Source organism: Heliangelus exortis, chromosome 13, assembly GCF_036169615.1.
Source record: "Heliangelus exortis chromosome 13, bHelExo1.hap1, whole genome shotgun sequence".
NCBI classification, from domain to species: domain Eukaryota; kingdom Metazoa; phylum Chordata; class Aves; order Apodiformes; family Trochilidae; genus Heliangelus; species Heliangelus exortis.
In genome coordinates this window covers 13,893,330-13,916,952 of record NC_092434.1, presented here as the reverse complement: position 1 = coordinate 13,916,952, position 23,623 = coordinate 13,893,330, and the positions used below count along the sequence as shown (strand labels likewise).

General features: G+C 40.2%; 1 protein-coding gene and 1 long non-coding RNA gene across 2 annotated transcripts; one reads left to right on the top strand and one right to left on the bottom strand.

Annotated features, from left to right (window-relative positions):
* Positions 1-861: 861 nt before the first annotated feature.
* Positions 862-8,422, top strand: LOC139802116 (uncharacterized). The gene is made up of 3 exons (XR_011728514.1): positions 862-970; positions 3,352-3,453; positions 5,708-8,422. It is a non-coding gene; the product is annotated as an uncharacterized lncRNA (long non-coding RNA).
* Positions 1,158-23,554, bottom strand: RBL2 (RB transcriptional corepressor like 2). The gene is made up of 22 exons (XM_071756934.1): positions 23,249-23,554; positions 21,319-21,449; positions 19,976-20,176; positions 18,100-18,164; positions 14,892-15,020; positions 13,937-14,097; positions 13,778-13,842; positions 12,866-13,052; positions 12,435-12,601; positions 11,620-11,729; positions 10,635-10,738; positions 10,082-10,219; positions 9,346-9,510; positions 8,735-8,846; positions 7,826-8,098; positions 7,084-7,352; positions 6,376-6,552; positions 6,144-6,215; positions 5,667-5,778; positions 4,402-4,604; positions 3,824-3,988; positions 1,158-3,069 (listed from the first exon to the last, which is right to left on the bottom strand). Exons 1-22 carry the CDS (start codon positions 23,438-23,440, stop codon positions 2,899-2,901), a joined length of 3,369 nt encoding a protein of 1,122 aa, XP_071613035.1. The 5' UTR covers positions 23,441-23,554; the 3' UTR covers positions 1,158-2,898.
* Between the last annotated feature and the right edge of the window lie 69 nt (positions 23,555-23,623).

The following is a 23,623-nucleotide window of genomic DNA, read 5'->3' as shown; positions in this document are numbered from 1 at the left end:
ATAATATAATATAATATAATATATAATATAAAAATATATTATATAATTTATATATGTATATATAATATATAATTATAATATATAACATATATTGCCTGTATATATAATATACAATATCTATTGTATTGTATATTATATATAATATATGTGTACAATTTATATGTATATGTTTATATGTATATGTGTATATGTATATGTGTATATGTATATATTATGTGTGCATATATGTATATATAATACATATTATATGTATGTATATAATATATATTTTATATATAACATAGATATAATATATTATTCAATTTTATTATACATATATCATAATTCTATATATTATATATATGATTATATTGTAATATAATTATATATAACTATAACTATATATGACATATGTTTACTTATAATATATTATGTGTATATATAATATAAAAAGTATATGTTATACTTTATATTATAATATGTAATAATATATAATGCATAAAATATATATAATAATTATAACATATATTATATATAGTGTTATATATTATATATATGGTATTTTTTTAATATTTAAAATATTTTTAATATGTAAATTTCTTAGTATCTTTTTTGCTATTATGAACTCTGCAAAGAGTATTTGAGAAATGGAAATGCAAGTTGTGCTGTAGCAGTTGGGCTGTGCGGTCATCAGCTCTTTGCTCCTGCAGAATTCTCACATAGCTCCGGGTGCATGGATGTGCTGATTGATAGGTGTGAAAATAATGCTCTTTTCATTGGATTAATGTGCAGGATCCTGCATGAGAAGCTCCTGCAGAGCAGCCAGAGCACTGCTGCTGTTCCAGGGTCCCGTCTGTGGTGAGGAGGAGCAGCATCCCAGTGACAGCAGCCTTGGCCCTGGCTCCACTGTGCCAAGTTCTGACAGAGCAACAGGAGGAAACCCATTGAGAACAAACAAGATGCCTAAACCGGGGCAAGAGTTGTGTGACAAGTAAGTGCCTTTATTTTATTTTCTTCAAGCCATTAATTGCGGTGTTTAATGTGAAGCTCTTGCACTCAATTACAGCCTTGAGGACCCCAGCTATAGGAGCATTCTGTTATTTTATTTTTTGCACGAGGTGGTCAAACCTAGTTGAGAGCTACAGATTGTTTTTAGTTTTTCACACAAGAACCCAAAATTGTGAGTTTATAAAATCTTTATTGAAAAATACACTTGCAATATTTTCATACAAAGTAATGTAAATGGTACAGAGTAACAAGAATTGTCTGACAATTTCATAAATATCTTTACAGAAACATCTACACAATTTCTCAAGCCTTTCTGTTATGCAGGTATTAATGAAAGTTCCTTTTTTTAACTTCAGTTGAATTTACAGTGGATTTAAGTCCTAAATTTTCCCATTATTCAGTGAAGCAGGAATGACTGAAAACATGGAGCTTTTAACTTTTGCTTCCTTATAAAACCTTGCAGCAAGTGTGCTGCACTTAAGATGAAAGCCACTGCTGTCCCCAGCTATGGCACTGAACAGGAGTACATTAGTACTGTACTGGTTGTTAGTATGTTTAATGCTTTCCTAGTAAGTCTGGTATTTTAGAACTATTTAAAATGAAAACAAGTCGTAAGTCTAATATATGCACCACTTTCTTATCCTGTTATGAGGGAAGAGGTTTTTCCCAGGCAGCCTGATTATATCAATTTTAAAAACAAAACCACCCTCCCCCCCTTCCCCAAACCCCCTTCTTTAAAAACAAGCAATAGAGCTCAGTATATGTTTCAGGAGATGGAGATGCCACCATCCTTCTGCTAAGTGAGGTGGGCAGTTTCTGACTCTGAAGAAAAGCAATCTGAAGTAACATTACAAGCATATAAAATTCCTTGAAAAAAGCCAACATCCTTAGCTTCCTGCTTCATTATTGCATATATATCAAGTGAAAACAAATTCCTAATGCCATTTGCTGAAGCAGGGAGCTGTGGGATGTCAATTTGAAAATAAATACAAAAGTCAAATTGCTTCAATACAGAAAGAAAGCTGAAGTCAGCCTTTGAAAACAAAATATTCACATTTAGAAAGTGCCATTGCAAATATACAGCAAAACTAATCTGCCTTAAAATGATGCTTCACAGCCCTATCAAAAGTGCCACCTTTTGAACATCAGTTCACTTTCAAACATTGCACAGCTAAAAACAATGCATCAACGGAATTCTCTACCTTTATACACAGCAAGGTGCCTGAACATTATAGCAAAACAAGGTGATGGTTTTCAGGGGCACCAGAAACATCCTGACTATGGAAAGGGTCCATTCTGATAGCTTCCTTCAGGGCTTAAAAATATCACTCCTGTCTTCCCTCTCCAAGCAGAACTGGACTTGGCTAGAATATTACTTTTAAGTCATTGTTTTTGTGGAGTTTGTTACTGTAAAAACCAAGCCACTGTTGAGTGTGGTTATCTTGGTGTGGTGTTCCCATGTCTGATGCAAGTATAATTTTTTAGTCCACAGATGAAAATGGTAAAGCTCTGATAAAAAACAGCATAACTGGACTGGCTAGAGCAAACAACTTTAAATACCTGTTGGAAGGTAGAAAGCTGTATCAGGGATGCCTTCTCCAAGCACCAAAAAGCTCTTCAGGTGCTCACCAAAGCCAAAGCCTGGAGATGGATCTCCTGCCCTGTGATAGGTTGGGTTGCAGGAGCACATCCTTGCTGTACCAGGTGTTGTGGGCAGCTCTCCTCTTGCCCCTTTCTGATGGGTACAGAGGCTCAGAGCAGTCCAGCAGGAGATGGGTCACGACCATGGCAGTGAGGTGAGAAGAGGAGAGCCTGGCTGGGGACACCTGCACAGGCTTGGTGACTCCATACCCTAAGCAGCCTGGTCCAGTGGAGCAGCAGGAAGGGAATCCCTGTGCTGAGACACTGGACTCAGTGAGAGCCTCTGTCATTTGCTACATCTTGTAGTCTTCTTAAGAGAGCAGTGTGATTCTCCTGGCAGACCCGCTTAGCTGGTGCTTCAGTACCATCCTCCAGGAGAATGCCTCTCTTCTTTGTTGGAGTTTCTCCAGTTCTAACCATGCTGTTGATTTCCTTTAGCCTCTGGAGATGGGAGAAAAACAGAAGTAGAAATATTTTCCATTACTGTGACTTCCAAAATAGAAAGTGAAGTTTTGTTGCATTACAGTGGAATTACATATGGGGTTTTTTTTTCTAGAGATCTGTCTGAACAAAGTACTTCCTTGTGACAGCCCAACCTTTTTAATCACTGTCCTGGTTTCTCCATGGCTGCCTGCTAGTCTTACTCAGACTCAAGTTTGTTTCATTGCATGTAGAGCTGAAAGGCTTTCTGTCCATAGCTGTGGCTGTTCTCTTACACCACAGGTGCAAGTTCCTATCTAGAAGGAAGATGGATCTCGGGGAAGATTTCTACTTCACTTGTGGTGACCAGAGATGACAGGATTCAGCTTATCACAGGCTCACCTGGTAAGTCCTCTCATGTTATTTTGGTAGATAAGAGCATGTGATAGCACTTAATGTTCTGCTCTTTGAACAGTCTCCAGACCACATAAACCATCTGTTACTGGAAGGCTAAGGGTACCATTGCCACACCTCCTGAGCCTGTCATGTGTACCAGTACAAAGAGTAACTATGAAAAGTACACATGTAGCTTGGACACGTGTGCTTTGCAGCTTCTTAGCTACCTGAGCTGACAATCTGAAGAGCATGGGGTGAGAAGGTACATGTTAGACAATGCAAACAGAAATGTGTTGCACAACCTTCTCTGATTACACTACCAAAAAGCAAAAGTAGAATTAAGGATTTGTAAGAGCGAAGTAAAACACTTTAGACTCACCTTAGATGGGCTGCTGCTGAAATAGTAGAATATTTTCTCCCGAGGAGAGAGAGTAGACTCATTTTTGTGTGGGGAGATGTAGACGGGGTGGTTCTGGGACAGCTGCACTCTGCGGGGGGAGCCAAGCCGGACAAACGGGTAGGGCGAGAGCGGAGGAGAACCCGTCTGCTCAGGAGAAAATGAAAATCACCCAGCAGTTGGTGTTAGTGTCAGGTGTTAGTCCAGTAAAGCTTCTGTAAATTGGTCATCTTAAACACAGTTTAGATTTTTAGTGCTAATGTCATACATACGTGTTTAGAACAGATATAAGTTTTGTCATGTGACTGGGCCCAATGATTTTTTTTAGATTTACATTTCTAACACTGAAGCTGGCTGAGCACATTGCTCAGTGCTCTGGTTTTTGTACAGGGAAAAGTTCAACCAGGCATCAAAAGTGCTTGGTATTGCAATATCTCCTTGAAGTGAAGTTATTGCCATAAACATCCTGAACTTGCTTACAGTGAGGTTAACGGAGAGTACTTTGCTGCCCCTATAATAACAAATATCTGTTCAGTAATGAAAAGCAGAGTTTAACTTACTGCATTTGAGGTGTACTTCAGGGCAAAGTCTTTAATTTGCTCGATGTAGATGTTGTTGTAGAACTGTATCAGGTCCCCTCTCTCCTCCTCCTCGGTGTCACTGTTGGCACCTGTCAGGCGGGTGGGGGTGGGGGGCGCGCTGTTGGGGTGCGGGACGGGCAGGGTGCTGCTGGAGCGCATGACGGGGCTGGAGTCTCTGCTGCCTGGAAAGGGAGAGCAACCCCTGCACTTCAGTCACTTTAACCCCAGACAGCCAGCTGCATATAAAAACTGTTCCAGATGTGGGAATTGCAGGACTGTTACTGTGAGTCTCATGTCTGTACCAGCAACACTGATTTTGTTTCCTTAGTGCTTCTTCCTTACAACAAAAGCAGGATGTTGTTAAACACCAACAAACTGCTGAGTACATGTACAGAACACACTTGTTTTCTAACTTCTTAGTAGCTAAACTGCAAGTGGTGTTTCTGTATAAGCTGAGTTTCATCACAATACAAGCAGAGCTGAAACTATTTTTCAGGCATTTGTGCTGTACTTGTAAACAGCAGCTCTTCCAACATTGCCAACTGGCACGATTTCAAATAAGGATCAGCAGTCTTTTTCAGCTAGCAGCAGAAATATTTGGCTTGGTAATACTTCCTGCTGCTTTAACGTGGGAAGTTGTGAAATATATATAAATTTTTCCTTCCTTCACTGCCACCTGTCTGAGAGAAAGCATCTAATACCTGTATGTTTGCACCATAATATCTTAAACTGGTGGTAGGAATGTACAGCATCACTTATTTGCTTTCCTTTACAAAACTTAACTTAAAGAAAATGTGTTAGTTTAACTATCAAAGGAGTGATCTTCAGAGATGTCAGATGTGCTAAAATAGATGCTGTGGGTGGCCAGTTTGTTCTTCTCTCTGGAGCCAGACAGCTGCTGCTTCACAGCTAAAAAAACTAAAAGAAACCTCTTCAGCTCCCATGGTTGTTATAAGTGACAGAGTAACTGTGCCCATGAGCTACCACCTTTCATTCCTTTCATTCCACAAGGACATGTTCTTTGGTGTACAAACTGTACACAGGGGGTTCAGCCCAGACAGGTGTAATATTAAGCTTGAGTTACAGCAACTCCTAAATGTTAGCAATGGAGTCTCAATTGTGAGCAAGTTTACCAAAGAAGGAATTGCTTGTGGTGGGGTGACACAAAGTCCAACTCCTACTTGATGCACCCTGTTTTGGAAATGGAATTAAAACCAGAACATCTGGCATTTGGAATCACTTACTTCTTTCTTTGTTTTTCTCTTTGTTTCTGTCCGTGGGTGAGCTCTGGCTGCTGCTGTCACTGCTGCCCGAGCGGCGGCGGCTCCTGCCTCTGATCAGGACACTGCGGTACACCTGCAGGAGCACAGCAGAGCATGGGTGATCAGGTGTGCAGGTACACTCTCAGGAAACAATTGTCTGCATGGTACAGCTGCCTCTAAGATACTTCATTGTGTTACTGAGTTGCTTCTTACAGGGGGGGAAATACAGCCTCCTCCTTGGAGTGTTATCCAACCTCCTTAGGTTTTAAGTAAAGCTATTTTCTATTTTAGGTACAGTTTAGCATAAAAACCTCTCAGTAGTGCAGGATTTTGGATAGGACTGCTGTCTTTTGAGGAGAATGGCTCACAGCCTGCCTTCATTTAACACTAGATGGTACTTTAAAAAGCAAGCCATTCCTAAAATATAACCAGGCCCCTGTTCATACAGGCTGCACTTACATGGCTCTGGGCTTGTGGCTGCGTCCGATAGCAGCGCATGATGTTCTGAAATGATCTGTCCTCCTCAGTAACCTGGGAGGAGATAAACAGAAAAGGTTAACAGCTGTTCTGGGGTATTTTCTTTGTTTGGGGCTTTTGAGTGTTGGTTGGATTTGGATTTTTCTGAGGAATTATAATATTTGGAATATTAAGCCTTAAAGAAAGTGTTTGTTGTTCTATATTCACACCTCACCTTAGCCATCACATAGATGGCACACATCAGCAGCTGATCCAGGTGTCTGTCCATCATGATTTCAGGGCAGTGCATCAAGGAGTACTCAAAACAGGTCCAGATCTTCTTCCGCAGCTCGTCGGGTATGTCGAGTTTCAGACAGAGGTCCCGCAGGCGAACGCTCGCTAAATGATAAACCTGGGGACATGGGCACTGTGCTTAGGGCCACAGCAGCTCTGCTTTTCTCACCCAGATAAGGGGTAGTTCAGGCTTGTGCAAATGATAAGCCAGAAGAAGACTTAACTACATTTTGCTTGTAAGACACAGACATTCCCAGTGCAGGTAGTGATGCTAAGAAAGCATTAATTACCCTGAGCACAGGAAGGGCACTACAAAAACCACTGTAAATCAGAATCTCTCAAAGGTGGATTTATTTATTTCTAAAGAGCCTTAAAGAAAATAAATAAACACCTTTAAGTACCTGCTGGCAAGTACATAGTATCCTTCATGATTCACAGTGCCTGTGGTGACAGTCCTACTGCTCTGCCCGTGAGAAGCTGTCTGCATTACAGAGCTACTGGGCAGGTATGTCCATGTATAGACAAAGGGTGTAGGTGAATTTGGAAACTGAATATTCTCTCATCATTACTAGCAGTAAGGACATATTTTAAAAATTAACTGAAACCTTGCCAATACAAACTAAGCAAAGCATAAATTACTAAAAAGTACCTTTCTGAAAAAGAGTCCAAGTGAGCCCATCTTGCGGGGCCTGCTGGAGGTGGGGAACTGCTGGATTTGCCTTTGCTCTCCAGGGGAGATCTGCTGGACTGTTAACTGGCCTGGTAACTGCAGTGCTGCCCCAGCCATCTGAGTGTTCAAGGTGCCAGTGAGGGTCTGGGCACTGAGTGGCTGGATGGGACCAGAGACAGCTTGAGGCTGGGTACCTACATTGACTTGGACTGGGAAGAAAGTTATTCCTCCATTTTCATTGGCAATACCTGGAATATAAGGAAAAGAGACTGAAATAACAGTAAGTTTTGGGGACAGGGAACAGTGTGGTTGTTTCTGGTTTTGGTGGTTTGTTTTTAAGTTAGTAATTCTTTTCTTAGTTGCTTATAACTATGTAATTGTTTCATCAAAATACATTAGACTTTTCAATTTAAGGAGAGAAGATAATGAAATTGATCTTAGTTTTTAATACTAATGTAACTTTCCTCTTGTGCTAGTGCAGGAAGGAAGTCTTACTGAAATAGCCAAGTTTTTGAAAAGAGATGGTGTCAGTCAGAACTTCCTGGAGCTGTACATGTTCTGCCTCTACATTCTGCTTATCTATTCATACAGTTCTTCCTAATTAGGAATCCTTAAGCATATTTTTCTCCACTGTTGTGTTGTTTTCCCCTCTTCCCGTTACTGTGTACTACTCCTGTGATGGCAACAAGCCTGAAACATTGTACAGTAGCTTCTCTCTTACCTTGCACTGGAATTGTAACAGTTTGCCCATTATTGGCTGTCACGGTGGCAGTTGCCACTGTAACCAGGGTCTGGCCGGGCACCGGAGCCACCGACATTGCTTCTGGATTCATGTTCTGCACAGGCACTGGATTTACCACGGGCTGCTGGGAAACTCTCACTGCACTTCCACTGTCAGAGGTGTTATCATTATCAGCAAACAGTCTCCTCCTGGTGGGATTGGCTGCAGGAGAACTGTACCTGTCATACAGGGTTGTTGGAGAGGAAGAGAGGCCTGTGGATTAAAAAACCACATGCATACATGTAACTCTTGTTGTATAACCCCTTATTATACAAATACATGGCAAATTAATGAGAAACAAAATATATGGCATGCAAAGCTCTTAAGGAAACATTTTTAAAAATTCCTTATGTCTACATTTGTGGCTTACAGATAATTTTATGGATGACTTAATCACAAACAGTGCTGCGTGTAGTAATTCTCTCAGCTAATGTCCTGTGCTTTGCTTTTCCAGAGAAAAAGGTTTGGGACTTCACAGAACTAAATAGATAATGGAGCTTCTGTTCTGCTATAACAATAAAGCAAGCTGTTCAAGTACTACTGATTAGTAGTGTGTCTGTATAAATATTATTTAACATATACTTACATACATACATGCTGTCATACACATAACCTCCTTAAAACACCCCTTTAGCATAAGAGTATTTTTTTCACACTGAAATAATGAATGCAACACTCTCAAACATCTGACTTAACGATGAGTTGCAACAGAAATGCCATTTCCAGCTGTCTTTGCCATGAGCTGTACCTTGACATTAATGCAGCTTAGTCCTGTACACCACTTAGGTTTAAAAAATGAAATCCATGGTCTGAAGAAGTGTCAGTATTTTATGTTTTATGAAGTCTCACCTTTTCCTAGGCCTCCAGTTTCAGCACGAACCTCGTTTATTCGTCTCGGTGTCAATGGAGAACCCACAACACTGTTCCCAGCAGACCTCTCGTAATACTGGGGTGGCATTACCTAAAATGTTTACATTTCTGTTAGTGTCTGTATCAAGGGTTAACCAGGTAAAAAATTTTTAAAAGCTTCTACACTGCAGATTTTGAACAACAAAGCTGTATAGGAAAAAATAACAAGAACACTAAAAATCTTGCCATACGGTTGTGCTAACCTAGAAGGTGATAACAGTAAAGTAATAATCTTTGTGACTACAATTACAAGTCTGTACTTTCAACCATGTTTTATACTGCCCAGTAATCTTTTCAGCTGTGACTGGTCCAGACTTTCCCTGCTGGTCCATTTTTGTTCACTGCTCTGCTATGCTGTGTAAATACTGGCTGAGAATTGCCTCAGCTGCCTGTCTCCATGTTGGATGTCTCTGTGGAGAGACATTTACTGTTTCCTCTGCACTGCTTTATCTGGAGAACATCATGTCACAAACTGAAATTTGGCATGACATCCACTCTCTGCCATCCTCTCTGATCAGGGAAACTGTTTAAATACACAGAGAAGTGCTCACCTCTTCACAACTGGGAACTTTGTTTTCATTCTCTCTGATCCTGTCCCACAGGATGGATTCCTGTTTCCATGCCATACTTTCCAAGATCTGTTCTTCAATATGGTTGAGGTGTTTTACTACTTCCCGACAAAGCCCATCCTCTGCTCTAATGAAAACCTCAATTACCTGTAATGCAGAGCATTGTGATTAGCATAATGCACTTTTTTTTGTATATTTCTTCTTTTATAGAAAGATCTAATTCTCTTTCTTTATTTTCAAGAAGGAAGGGACTATTAGAAATATCAAGACTGCATTGCTCAATCATATGCTGTACTTTTATCAGAAGACATATTTGTATCTTTCTAAACAAACAAATCTGTCAAGCACTGTTGCAAAATAGCTGCAGCAATTGCTCATGATAAAATGATAACCATTAGTTACTATATATATGTATATAGTATATATATATACACACCTGTATATATATTGTACACCTGTATATACACTGTATATAGTATATATATATATATGCACCTGGCTACTGCTCCTGTGTGCAGCTGCTAACAGTATTTTGATTTTTAAGCAGCTGAGACACACCCCAGAGTGACAGACACTTGGGTAACATTTTTTCACTACTTGAAGGAGCAAAGCTGAGGATGAAGGGTTAAGTGAACATCTAGGTAAACAGATTGCTACTTCATAAGTCCATAGAATACTCATGATTTGGACAGGCATTTCTAGCTATCAGACACATTACCTTATAGAAATGATAAACTGGAATGTCAAATATTTCAGTGATGCAGGGGAAGTTCCCAGGGGGGTTGTATGTAAAGGTGATGATCTCCAGGCAGCAGGCCAGCAGGGAGCGGTGAAACACATCTTGCTCCAGGATTGCCTGCAAGAGCATTGCAAGTTTCAGTGCTTAATTTACAGTGTAACTATAGCACAGGAAAGTTCTTTCTGTTCTGCCTCAACAGCAAGATTATCAAGCTTATAAAGTAAGATTTTATTTTATAAGAGACAGAATGGAATCCAAAATGAATCATCTTTACTGATTAAAACTTTTATTTATATTCATGTTTGGGCTCACAAACTCTTTTATGCTTTGTCTTGCACTCAGGTGTATATAAATGCTACTTCTCTGAGCCTAACCTTCATTTTAAATAGCTCTATTCTGCTCTGCAATGGGTTTCCTTTGTTTAGATCCAACTGTAGTTAAGTAAATTATAATTTATAAAGTAAATTATAAATTATTAAGTAAATTATAAAAAAAATCCAACTGTAAATGAAGTAAAATTAGTTTTCCTTACAGATAAGTCAGCATCTCCCAGTCTCCTCCTCTCCTCCTCAATGACTGACTCCAAGACCTTGTAGTACAGCACCTCAGCCAGACGAAAATGCTTACCAGCAACATCTGTGGGGATTGGAGATAGAAACAATATTGTAAAATGTGATCAAATATTTATATTCTTAAGATACAGAGATAAAACACCAGTGGGCTGTGTGGGTTTCTGTGCTGCGGCTACAATGCTTTTAGGATTAAAACAGTTAATTTGAAGTTAATTTAGGAATCCCTCTCCTATGTGGCACTGACTTGTCAATGCAGAGCACAGTAACTCCTGAAGACAGATTATTATGAAAGCATATAAATAAAAACTTTAACCTGCTGTAGTATAACGTACAGATTTCAAGTCTAGAAAAGACATTGTTTGAAAAGCAAGGATATATGGATCCAGCTTGCACCGTGCAACAAAAAAACTCTGAAGCAATGATGCTGATGTGAACAAATATGAAGTGAGTAAGGCCCTAATAAGAAACAAGAAGCTCAGGAGCAGCTTCCTAATTTCTGATCTGTCCTCACATGGTTCCCCAATCTCAATAACTTTGCAAATAATACTTTGTGTTCATACTGGAAGGATTTGAATATCACTTGTACTAACCCATCCTGTGTAAGCCAGAATTGCTGCAGGACTTCTAAGGGCTACAGTTGGGCAGAGTTTTCATTACTGCCACAGAAATTCATGCCCTGGCTAAATGTGTCATGAGGAGAAAAGCTTTTTATTTCAACCCTGCAGAACTGGCAGTATCACCAAATTCCAGTGACTGGAGGTAAGGCTGATTATAAAATGTATGCAGGGTAGAGATTTGCCATGCCTTAAGAATACCAGGAAATGACAGAAGCAATAGAAAAGACTCTTGTGCTAAAGCAAAAGCTGTAAGTAAAACTAATTTACAGGAGATTCCTGTATTTACAGGCATTTTAATTATTGTCTGTATCAGTACAATGTTTCTTACCTTTGGAAAAATTAGTGAATTCTCCCTCAGCCTGCATGCTCTGGCAGTAAACTTCATACATTTCCTTTACTCTGTTTGCAATAGATTGAGAAGGATCTCTGGAACATGACCTGAAAATAAAACCAAAACATTTTCAACATACTGTTCCTACTAAGAAACAAATAAACAAATAAAAAAATCTAAAGCTATTTCTATTACTGGACTAAAAGATGAAACTATAATTGCCTTGGAAAGCAAAACAAACAGACCCATGTGTGCATTACTGTACTGGAAAGGCTCCACAGAATATTATTATTATTACTGTATCTATGGTAATAAACTTGCACATCTTTTCAGAATCAGGGATAAACAGCATTATCTATGTGATATAAAAATGGTTTAAAAAATACATTGTACCTGAGGCAACAGTTTATCTACATGGAGAATAAATGTGATTTTGAATCTCCTGCATTAGCAGTGGTTTGCTAATAGTGAGATATGATGAACATGAAGAAGAATAATCTTAAAATTTTGGAGTAGCAGTTTGCTGTTAGAGAAACTCAGGACTGTTGGGTTTAAAATGCTGGATGTTCCTACTGCCATCTAACTCTTAATGAGAAAGGTGTTAAATAAACAGAAGAAAGCCTTTTGAATTTTAGATGTCTCTCTGGGTCCTATTTTATTCCAGAACTTTTCAAGACTGACTCAGCATTTTAAATGCCACTGTGTAGCACTAACATTTGTTATTAACAGTGTTTTAAAAATAGAATTATTTGGTTGGCTAAACATCGTATTTTAAAAATAGAATTATTTGTCTGGCTAAACATCAAACTAACCTGAGTATGTGCTCCAGATTTTCACTGGGGGCATTTTTCAGTCCTGCCAGCATGGAATGAAGGCGGCTCAAGCTGTGTGTTGCTATGGAAACAGGAGTCTCATACGGGTTGCTCTCTTTAATGTACTTGCGGCCAGTAAGTGGGGTTGTAATCCGAAGTGATTTGGACTGTGAAGACAAAACCCAAGCACACAGCTGCACATGATGATAAAACTGGGACAGAAGCCACCACCTCCAAGTGTCAGTTCTACAGAATTCCTACCCTGTGTTATGAGACAGGGCTGGGAGTCACACAGCCCCCACTGGCTCACCTCGGGGACAGTCGTCAGCGATGAAAGATTTGTCAGTGCCACTCGTGTGACTGTAGCAAACAGCACTGTATAAACCTAACAACAGGGGATGGCACCTCACAGAGCCCATGTCATAACTCACCCTGTCAAAGTGCTGCTGCAAATTATGTTTCACTTGTACTCGTTCGGCTGTTTCCATTCCTGAGGTTGTATTCAAGCACCTTGTGAGGGTTCCAATCTCTTCATCAGCATCCTCCCCGAGAAATATCCTCTCATCCAGGTTCCCCACTGACAAAACGTACTCCTCGTAGGCCTTGTTGATGGCTTTGCTGGAGCAGAAAGAAAAGAGGTTTGATTTAGTGCTTTGTTCACTTGAGCACTGAGTGAGCACTGTCCTGGCCTGGTGGAAGTCTGCTTGCAGAACTTTAACCCTTCAGCACTGCCCCAAGAATTGGTTCTCCTTAAAAATCTACAATATCTGAAAACTGACAGCAGCAAGAACATTATATTCCCATGATATCTGATGGTTTGCCACTTTATAGCTGCAGGAGGAACAGAACAAAATACTGAGAACTCATATTTGGCTGGAAACTCCTCAAAACATAGGCAGCATCACACCATCTTAAGCTACATTTACCATTTGCAGACCATTTAAAAGAAAGTTGGTCCTACTCAAAGCTTCTCTGGTTTTCTAAAGAAAAAATTACCAAACCAAATTTTTACCATCTATGCAATGTGCTCTCACATCTCTTTCATACTTGTTACATAAAAAATAAAATGTAATTGGGGTAACATAGAAAGTTAACAACAAAAGACATGAAGTAACACCACCCTGAAGAGTCATTCAGCCACGCCTCAGATGGTACCACCGCAAAGAAAAGGAACTGAAATGCCATCTTGTGTATGAACATGAATAAAAGCACAGGTCAGCAAGCTGGTGCTGCTGTGCAGGTACAGCTGATAATGTATTGCCAATGCATTGGATAATGTAGTACAATGATACCAATGGATTACAGAGACTAAAGCAAAGCAAACCACCAATCCAGTGACTCACAAGCTGTCTCCAAAGTTCCCAGGATCTAGAAATCCAGTCAGATTCTCTTCTTTTCCTTTTAAAAGCTGTAAGACAGTTAAGAAGAGAAGATGGAGATTTCCATTCTTAAAAAGGCTTCTAAGATCATGAGTAAGGAGAACTGCAGATTTATTGACCAACCTTTTTGTCGAAGAGTTTCCGAATATATGGCTTCCAAAAATGTTCCTTTATGCCTTTTGCTTCTAAAACCAATCCATAATGTAATGAGCACAGTTTTTCAATGATGCAGGGAGGATCAGATGATAGTTTATAATCCTTATTATGAAAGTCTTCAGGTAGACCTACAATTACAAATATTGTATTGTTTTAATTCTGCAAATTCATATCCTGCCTACTCAAGTTAAATTTTATGCTGCATGTTCTAGGTAGTGTCCAATTAAAATGGTAAACTACTTCTCTTGAAAGAATTCTTAATTACACAATGCCCACTCAATTTGATAACGTTGTCAAAACTCAATTTAGGGTCAGAGATTTAAAAAAAAGTATCAGTTCTAATAGAAAACTAATAAAAAAACTTGTGAACCATAAAATTTATTCAAATTATTTGAGAAAATGATCCCAGTTCACATCCAAACCACTGCAAAGTAAATGCCAATACTGCACAGCACTGAAAATGAAGCTCAGAACTCATTTGGATCTCTGGTGAGAAATCAGCAATACATTTCCATTCTCTGCAGACAGAGAACAGCAACAATCCAGAAATGAGTGAGAAACAATCAAGTTGCCACTCACTGTTGAGCTCTGGATCTTTCCAAACTGCTGCCTCACAGGAACTCTCCATTATGCACCCTGCCACTGACATGGGAATGTCACCAACTGAAATTTTTACTTTGGAACTTCCTTCAGTGGTATTAACATAGAAAATTAAATTCATGCCTTCCTGTATCACTGATGAAATTCAGTGCTCTTTTATGGCAGACAACATGAATAGAAATCTCTGTAGCCAGTTACAGAAAATATTCATTCTCACAGATTTCAAATCAATATTATTCAATTTATTCTCTGCCACAGAGATTCACCCTCATTTCAGTACCCTTAGAAATTCCTGCAGAGATGGAAACTTTCTTACAGATACCTTTGAAATTAGGATTCAGAAGCTCCCTGCGGTTGGGACACTGGAGAGCATTTCCATACACCAGATCCAAAGCACATAACAGGAGATGGTAGGAATTGACCAAATCATCACTGATCATAGGAAAATTACCTTCAATATTAAAAAGACATGAGATGAATTAAAATTAGTATTTATTTAAAAGTCTTTTAACCAAGAAACTGTTGAGATTTCTATCACAATTAGCAGTGGAGTCCTGGAAACACAGACAGTGGTGAATATAAATATCTGGATAGAAATGCAGGTAGTAAAGCAGAGACATCCTGAGTAAAATACAGTGAATACAACAGCAAAATATGTGTTCAGAACAGCAGCAATTGTGTGTAGGAACTCAAATATATTGTGCTGGTTTGAAAACAAACATTATCCAAGTGTTGATAAGCATGATATTGCATATACATGGGATAATAACATTATATATGGTAGTACATTAAATATACTTAAACTTATATTCAATTTTCTGATTCCGTGTTTGTTAAAAGAATTTAAATGTAGATAACTGGAACTATTTAAACTAACGAGGCTTACATTAAATTTATATTAACTGTACACACTTATCAGTTATTTGAAAATCATTTAAGCTCAGAATGAAGCAATAAAGTCCTAAATACAATAGTAAAATATTAATAAGAACCTTGAAGAAGTAACTCCCATAAGATAGATTCACTTAATAACCATTGCATGGCAATCATTCCTGTTGGCATAAATTCATCCTGGTTTTACAGCACTGGTTTCATACAAATGATTTGTCACTGACATTTCAAACCATAGCTCACTACCCCCTTTCACAGCCCAATACCAAATAATAAAAAACAGTTAACTTGGGGCAGTAGAGAGATATTTCTTTTCATTTCCATTTAGAAGACAGAAAAAGTCAAGATAGAGAGTTTAAAGATGAATCTTACAAAGGGGATGCAAAAAATGCAGTAGCACTAAACCAAGCTGCTGTCTTACTTTGCAGTGTACACCAAGGGCATGAGCAGGATCTGTACCTTCTGCATTTGTCAGACTGAACACAGTGATCTTCAGGCTTGCAGAAATATCACAGACAAGCCTGAACTTGCCACTAATGTGGGGTTGCCATGCTAAGGATTACTGCAAACTCTCAAAAAACATTGAATAAAACTTAAAATGAATATTTTATGCCTTAAACAGTCAATATTTGGTTTATATTTTTGAGCTGACACACTCTAATAAATTTACCACCAGCCTTACTAATTTTACAGTTTATAATTACTGTAGGTTTTCCTCATAAAGCTGAATTGGGTGCATTACCAGCTTGGTGTTCTTTCCAAAGTTAATTTGTATCTGAACTGCTCACCCATTAGCACATAGGCAACTGGTGAAGTAGTCACTCTAATATATTAACCAATAATTTGGCAATAATAAGACTCATAAAGTCTCTTTGCAACTTGTCAACTATTCAAGCTACCCAGAGAAGTGATGATTTAAAAAAAGGGAAAAGAAAAATCTGTGATTTTAAGGGCCCTCAAAGCCCTTAAGTCCTCAAACAATCTCTAGGGGATCCTTCTCTAGCAGGGGGGTTGGACTAGATGATCCTCAGAGGTCCCTCCCAAGCCCTGACCATTCTGTGAAGCCTGTTGAAGAAAGATTTCTCTTCACCAGGAAACCGGAACTTGAAGCCTACTGGAAAAGGCAGCTCCCACCTAAGACACATCATGCAGTGCAGCCCCCGTGCTGTGCCACACCCTTCCCGACCTTTGTGCAAAGCTGTGATGGGGAAGGTCCAGTAATATTGCCCAAAACTTTCCCAAAAGAGCTGCTGGCAACCCACTGCAGTGTGGCACAGTGTAGGAAGAAAGGCTAATCTGCACTGAACAAAATTGGTGCCAGATAACTCAATATTGTGACAGCCTACTCTGTCCTATCCTCAAAAGCAGCCAATTAAGGAATTCATAGCACACTGCAGGGATCCTAACACTGCTTCACTTCCAAATTGGAAAAAAACACAACCCACTACAAACCCTAAAACTAACACAAAATTCCTTTGATCCATTTTTTTCTAGAAGCTAGACTATTGCTTTGCTTATACTAGAATATTATTCTAGTATGTATTATGAACTAGAAATATATTATGGATCTATAATTATGAATTAAAGAAATCTAGAAATATATTAGGAAAAAAAAATATAAAGTCTCTGGAAATCATCCATGGACTCGAGTCGACAGAGGTGTTCATGCAGTGAGGAATATAATTCTGACATTTATTTTCCCCAAAACACTCTTTTACTTCTACAGACTTAGCAGTGAATGCTCAACCAAGTAATATCTGAATAAAGCTTTTGGTGTTCAGAAACTCTTGGATCACCCAGGCTTGGTGAAAAAAGACTTTACGCCATATAGGATACAACTTCACAGCTTAAGACTAAAATCAGGATTTAATTCTGTTTTCTCCTGCAGGTTTTGTCCCATCAGCTGGGAAAAAATCTTCTACTCTTATTAGCTTTAAGACTGCTGAGACAATAAAGGTTACACACACACTGCAGTCTATCATCTGACCATGGCACTGCTTCTGCAGGAGCAAGATGCCAGAGCCAGTTATATGTGTGCTGCTCTGTCCAAACCACAGGAGTCAGTCACCCTTGCATGTGTAAGGGTGCATGGGATTATTTGATACAATTGCTGCCTGATCATTTTTTAAAAAGGTTGAGGGCAAAAAGGTTATCAAAAGAATTAGAATGCTATCCTTCAAAGTGCATACACCCAGAGTTTTACGATATTTTTTTACCAGGTTGCAGGAAAAAAAAATCATTAAGTATTTTCAGTGCTGCTGGAAACTTCAGAGGAATTTAAATATTCTTTTTTCCTGGTAAACACACATGTATACCTTAATTACAACACCTAAACATGAACTCACTAAAATTCTAAGCTACATTTCCCTTTGGATTATCAGCATAAATCTCCACAATATAGGAAACTTTGTAAAAATATCCCATATATAAGCTACCAAACTATTTGGACATTTAGCTCACCTTAGAAGTGGAGTGAAACATAGAGCTGGGGAAATGAAAACAGAACACATCCCCTCAGGCTGCCCTGAGAAGGCCCTTTCTTCAGAGGGAGAATTCACCTTTCGGTCTTTAAGGCCTGATTTAACACAATGATTAAACAAAACAGCTTTGCAACATTTAATCCCTTTCAAATCTCTTACCTTTTGCATGAACAAACAGCACCCAGCAAAACTGGAACACTTCAGTCACAGTACAGGGTTGTCGCCTTTTGGGGGAAAATACAGCAAGAAGAGAACAAATAAGTTAATGCGTTGAGACAGATAAAACATCAGAAAACATGACATCATCCTAAAAGAAAGTGAAACTTTACTACAGCTTGGCCAAACTCTTAAACCCTTCCCACAAAAACCTGACTAAAAGTGACAGAGAAAGCTGCACACTGGCTTAGAGGAGGCACAAGTGGAAGGCCAGGTCCTGATCCAGGTGTCAGCAGAAAAACCACTGCAGGTTTAATGGTAACCATGGCTGACCTAACTCTGTCATTTTATTGCAAAATTGTGATCTTAGTTTTAAAGAAAAGGTAAGTATCTGAACTCAAAACCTGGAAGTGCTTTCAAGTAATATATAACTAAAACACAAGGCCCCTTTTAGAATTAAAATTTTGCAGCTCAAGGATTTTTATTTCCTAGTACTTCATCATACACAATACTGGACAGTTTTCCTGAATCTCCTCCCTCCCTTCATGGTTCTAGCTGGTTAGTTTGCTTGGCATTCTTGTCAGCATAAAACTCTTAACAGCACAAACAACTCAGACATTTATTTTTTTATTAAAAAAAAAAAAAAAAAATCAGGAACCATGCTAAAGTGTTTACTGAATGTATTAAAAAACCCACAGAACCCAAACAAACCATCCTCCCCTAGCACCAATTTTTATAGCTTCACAACATCACTTCTTGTTTCCTTATAACATATGACTGGAAGCAATCACAGCTCATCTGCATCAGGTTATGTCAGTTATATCAAGAATTATTTCAAATGTCAAAATTAACATACATTTCACACAAAATAAGTATCATCTTCCAACTTCATCTTCAAAATTACTTCACACCTTACCATCCATGCTAACCGACTAGCAGGGTTCATTTTCCCAACCATATAATTTTATATGCAGTTTATTTTAATTTCAACATTATATAAAAATATTCATCTCAGTATATTATTTCATCAACAGTCCAATTCCTACGTGGTCATCACTGTATTCTTCAACAAAATAATTTAGACACAATTCTGGTTTTTATTATAGATTCGAAAATATTCGGTCCCAAATGTCACTCAATTATAGTCACAAGAACATTAATGGGGAAAAGTCAAAAACCTAAGAAATAGCCTGTAAATATTAGAAAAAGTAAAATAAAATAATTTTAAAAACACTCAAACCATAAACCAACCCCAAACCCAACCAAATAATGATACTTCAAAGTACTGAATATGAAAGAAATAATGAATTGGAATAAATCAGTTCTGCTTGTGGTTTAACTACCACAAGAAATCACAATTAAGTGCTGACAAAAACTGACAAAGTCTTGTTCAGATTGGAATAAACAGGAAAAAAGATTAGCACAGAATTTTCACAGCACTCCTAATACAATAAGCAACAAATAAACAAACCTGCTGTAAAATAAAAATCCAGATTTTTGGAAAACAATGGAAATTACTAGGCAGTGGAACAGGCCTATGAGCTACAGAGGCTGAACTGACCATTCAATAACTAAATCTTCCAGCCTTTCCCAGCTCAGAAATACCAATATTTCTCTTCTCTACAGGCTGTTTTTATTTCTTCCCTTTCCTCTGCCCCCCCAGTCATTACAATGTATCAGCTTTGGGATTTCCTGCACTCTGTGAGACCTGACAAAGCGCAAAAAAATTACTGCAAGCAAGGAGAGACAGACCTGCTCCAGTATTATAAAAAACCACTATGACAATACAGTCAAAAAACAACTAAAATAACTGACCAACTTCATTAAATTTCCATAATACCAATACTCTAAAATCAGCCTGGAAGTAACAAAAACCTACCTCTGTTTTCTTCCTCTCTGTTGTCGAGGTTGATCTTCTTGAGGATATCTGAAAATGTCCTGGAAAATGGGCTCATACTTCTTAAAAATGACTGCAGAAACAGTGAAGTTCCTCTCCAGCCTCTCAGTTCGTTCTCTGAACTGGGAGGGCAGATTTGCCATGTCTTCCCACTTCTTCATCTTGTTGAAAAACTCAATCAAGCTGAAAACACCAAATAGAGTGGAAAGTGACTTTTTTACTTCTGCCCTCAAAGCTCCCTTCCCATATATTACATTATATTTATTTACAAAAAAAAAGTGCAATTTTTGCTTCCCATACTATTGATGAGATGGTGGTATTGGAAAAATTTGAACATGCTGAGAACCAGGCCTTTACCCATGAGCAACTATGAGCTCAGGCAGCTCTCAAAACATTTTTATAACCTTGGTTGATGACCACGTGAAATAGACATTCACAGTTCTTGGGTCATCCTTACAATCAGCTCTAAAATCAGATTTCTCTAATTTTTCTGAATAATTTATAAACTTTAATAAAACAAACATAGAGCTTCAGAATGTTAAGATTCTACAAAGTATAAGAAACCCCTAAAGCTGCAAAAAATTTCACTTCATAAACTTGGCATAGTCTTAAGTAGACCAGAAATAAACTATTTACCCAGATTCAACTACCTGAATTTCTGATATGGGAGAAAAAAACAAAAGGTTTTCAAGGAACACATTTGTATTGTTTAAACCAGGGGCAATGCTTCAACATTAGAGAAAATGGGGGAAAAAAGTGCATAACTACACTCTTTTTCTTGTTGCCATTCTACGAAGTTGTTATAAAACAATCAGATTGCTAATAAATCAATTATTTCAGAAAATTATTCTTCACTGCTTTATGGACTTATACATTTGATACAAATATTTTTATCAGAATCTGACACCACTCTAGCTTCATAAAGCAAGAACACATGAAAAGTGGTCTCACAAAAAAATGAAGATAAATTTTGTGAACATTTTCCCAGTGAATATAAAATGGCTTCTTCTCACATGAGAATATCACACTTTGCACACATCAAACATAGATTATTTTTTAGGGACTGGTTTATTTCCCTTGAGAGATGGAAGACAATCCCTGATTTTGAAATCCAGTGGTTTAACAACACAGCCATGACCTAATGGAGCTGTCCTGCTTCTGTGGCAATAAGCTGTAACACCAAGATTCCAGTGGCAGAAACTGACTTTAAAAGCAGGAAACAAGGCAGTCATTTAGCCTCTGTTCTCAATTTCTAAAATTTGCAAGCTGATAAGCAGACTTTGGTATTTGGTAAGTGTTTAAAAATTAGCACAAATAAAAGTTACCTTTGTTCTGAGCAGCGCAGAATTCTGGTTAAAGATACATAATTTCCCTCAGCTGTCCCTCTGCTCACAGTTGGAATTGCTTTTCTGCAGGCCACATACAAGGCACACGCCAGCCAGTGCAGATCATTGCCCTGTGAGGGAAAACATCAGGCACCTAAAGCACTTCATTGCAAAGAAAAACTTCTCAGCTATGCACCCAAAATCAGGGGAAATGATAGAACGGCGTCCTAACCCGATGAGGTTCAGCCACTGACAAAGCTGATTCGTTGTTTCAAAGTTCTGTTGAGCTACTTTGTGTTTTTAACTCTAAGCAAAACAGGAACTAAACGGATACTATATCAAAGTACACCAGTTACTTTATAAATTCCACACCCAATGTTTAACAAGGTATTTTTAGTGGTGCTCTTCTCCTAGGAAAGCATTTTGAACTGTCTTGGTGTTACAATAAAAATATATAAATGTTACAATTCCTTCCTATCAAAGCAGCCTTCTGCCTGGGATACACAGTGGGAACAGAAAACCAGTTCCCATTTTTCCCTGCATTACACAACAGAACTATGAAGACAAATTAATTCCAACAAAAATCCTCCAAAGCTTATTCCACCTCTTCGAATAAAATACTATGTTTTAACGGGAAAAGGACGGTATTTTTACACATATTGTATATTTTATACTTTTTAGGGTGCAGAACAGTGAACGTGATGCCAGGGGGTGAGATGAGCATCCACCTCTGCAGAAAACGCAAAGCTGCTGCCTGAGCTTCCCATCCCGCTCCTGAGGCGAGGGGATTCCAGGGCAGATCTCTCCTTTCCTGCGGGAGGAGCACACAGCTCCAGGCACCGCAGCACCCACCACCTTCCTCTGCACCGAGCTGCCCGCCCGTGGGAAGGGAAACCTTCAGGAATTGCCATTAACTCCAGACAGACGCGATTTTATCACAAACACCACTTTTATTTATAAAAAGCCACCCGGTCAACGTCTTCCTCATGTTAGCGTTTTGAAGAATGATGTGACGAAACCCGAGTTTAACCAACTGCAAAGTTTTGTGCCGCCTTCACGCAGCCCCCAGTTTCTGATCACAACACAATCTATCATTGCCATGAGGGGACCGACACGAGCAACCGACCCACAGACGTGTGCCGAGGTCACCACGGCACGCCTGGCAGCCAGACACCTCCAACCAGAAACCACTGTTATTTTTAATGCCTTTACAACGTCGAAATCATGATTTTTTTCCTCACTTCAGACCGGAGCACGGCAGCTGGGACAGCGCAGGGCCCCGCAGAGCTCCGCTCCCCCCGCGGCACGGAGGCCCCAGGCCGCGAGCCCGGGCCCTGAGGGACGCGTCCCGCGGCTGAGGCGCGGCCCTCAGAGGAGCGAGCGCTGACAGGACGGACCGAACCGAACGCTGACAGAACGGACCGGACAGAACCGAACGCTGACAGAACGGACCGAACCAAGCGCTGACAGAACGGACCGGACAAAACCGAACGCTGACAGAACGGGCCGGGCCGAGCGCTGACAGAACGGACCAGACCGAACCAAACACTGACAGAACGGACCGAGCGCTGACAGGACGGACCGGACCGAGAGGTGACAGAACGGATCGGGCCGGGCCGAGAGGTGACAGAACGGGCTGGGCCGGGCCGAGAGGTGACAGAACGGATCGGGCCGGGCCGATAGCTGACAGGACGGGCTGGGCCGGGTCGGGTCGGGCCGTGCAGCCTGGGCGGAGCGGGGCGGAACGCGCCCCCGCTGTGGTGCGAGCTAACGCCCGGTCAGAGTGAGGGAGAGGCCGTCGCGCCTCAAGGGCCGTCCCCTTCCTACTCGTCGCTTAACCCCCTCCCTCCCACCGGGCTGCCGCCCAGGGACGTCGCCTCAGCGCGGCCGCTCCCCCCCCTCGCGCTCCCCCCCACCTGCCGCCCCTCACCTCCAGGGTGTAGTTCCGCTTCATGCTCTGGTAGCTGATCCAGGCCTCGGAGCGGGCGCGCTCGTCCATGTTGAGGCTGCTGCACAGCTCCTCATAGCGCTGCCGGGTCTCCCCTTCTTCGGCCGGCGGGGAGGGGGCTGTGGGGGCCCCCCCGGCCCCCGCCTCGGCCTCCTCCTCCTCCCCGCCCGGCATCCCGCACCCCGGCGCTAGGGGGCGGCCGTCCCGCCCCGCACTGCGCCTGCGCTGCCGCCCCTCGGGGTCGCGAGCCGCGTTCGAATCCAAACGCTCCGGCGCCGGGCCCCGCCCCCGCCCTACGGCGCCTCCCATTGGACGGCGGGGGGGCGCGAGGGCCCTCCGCGCGCAGGCGCCTCGCGC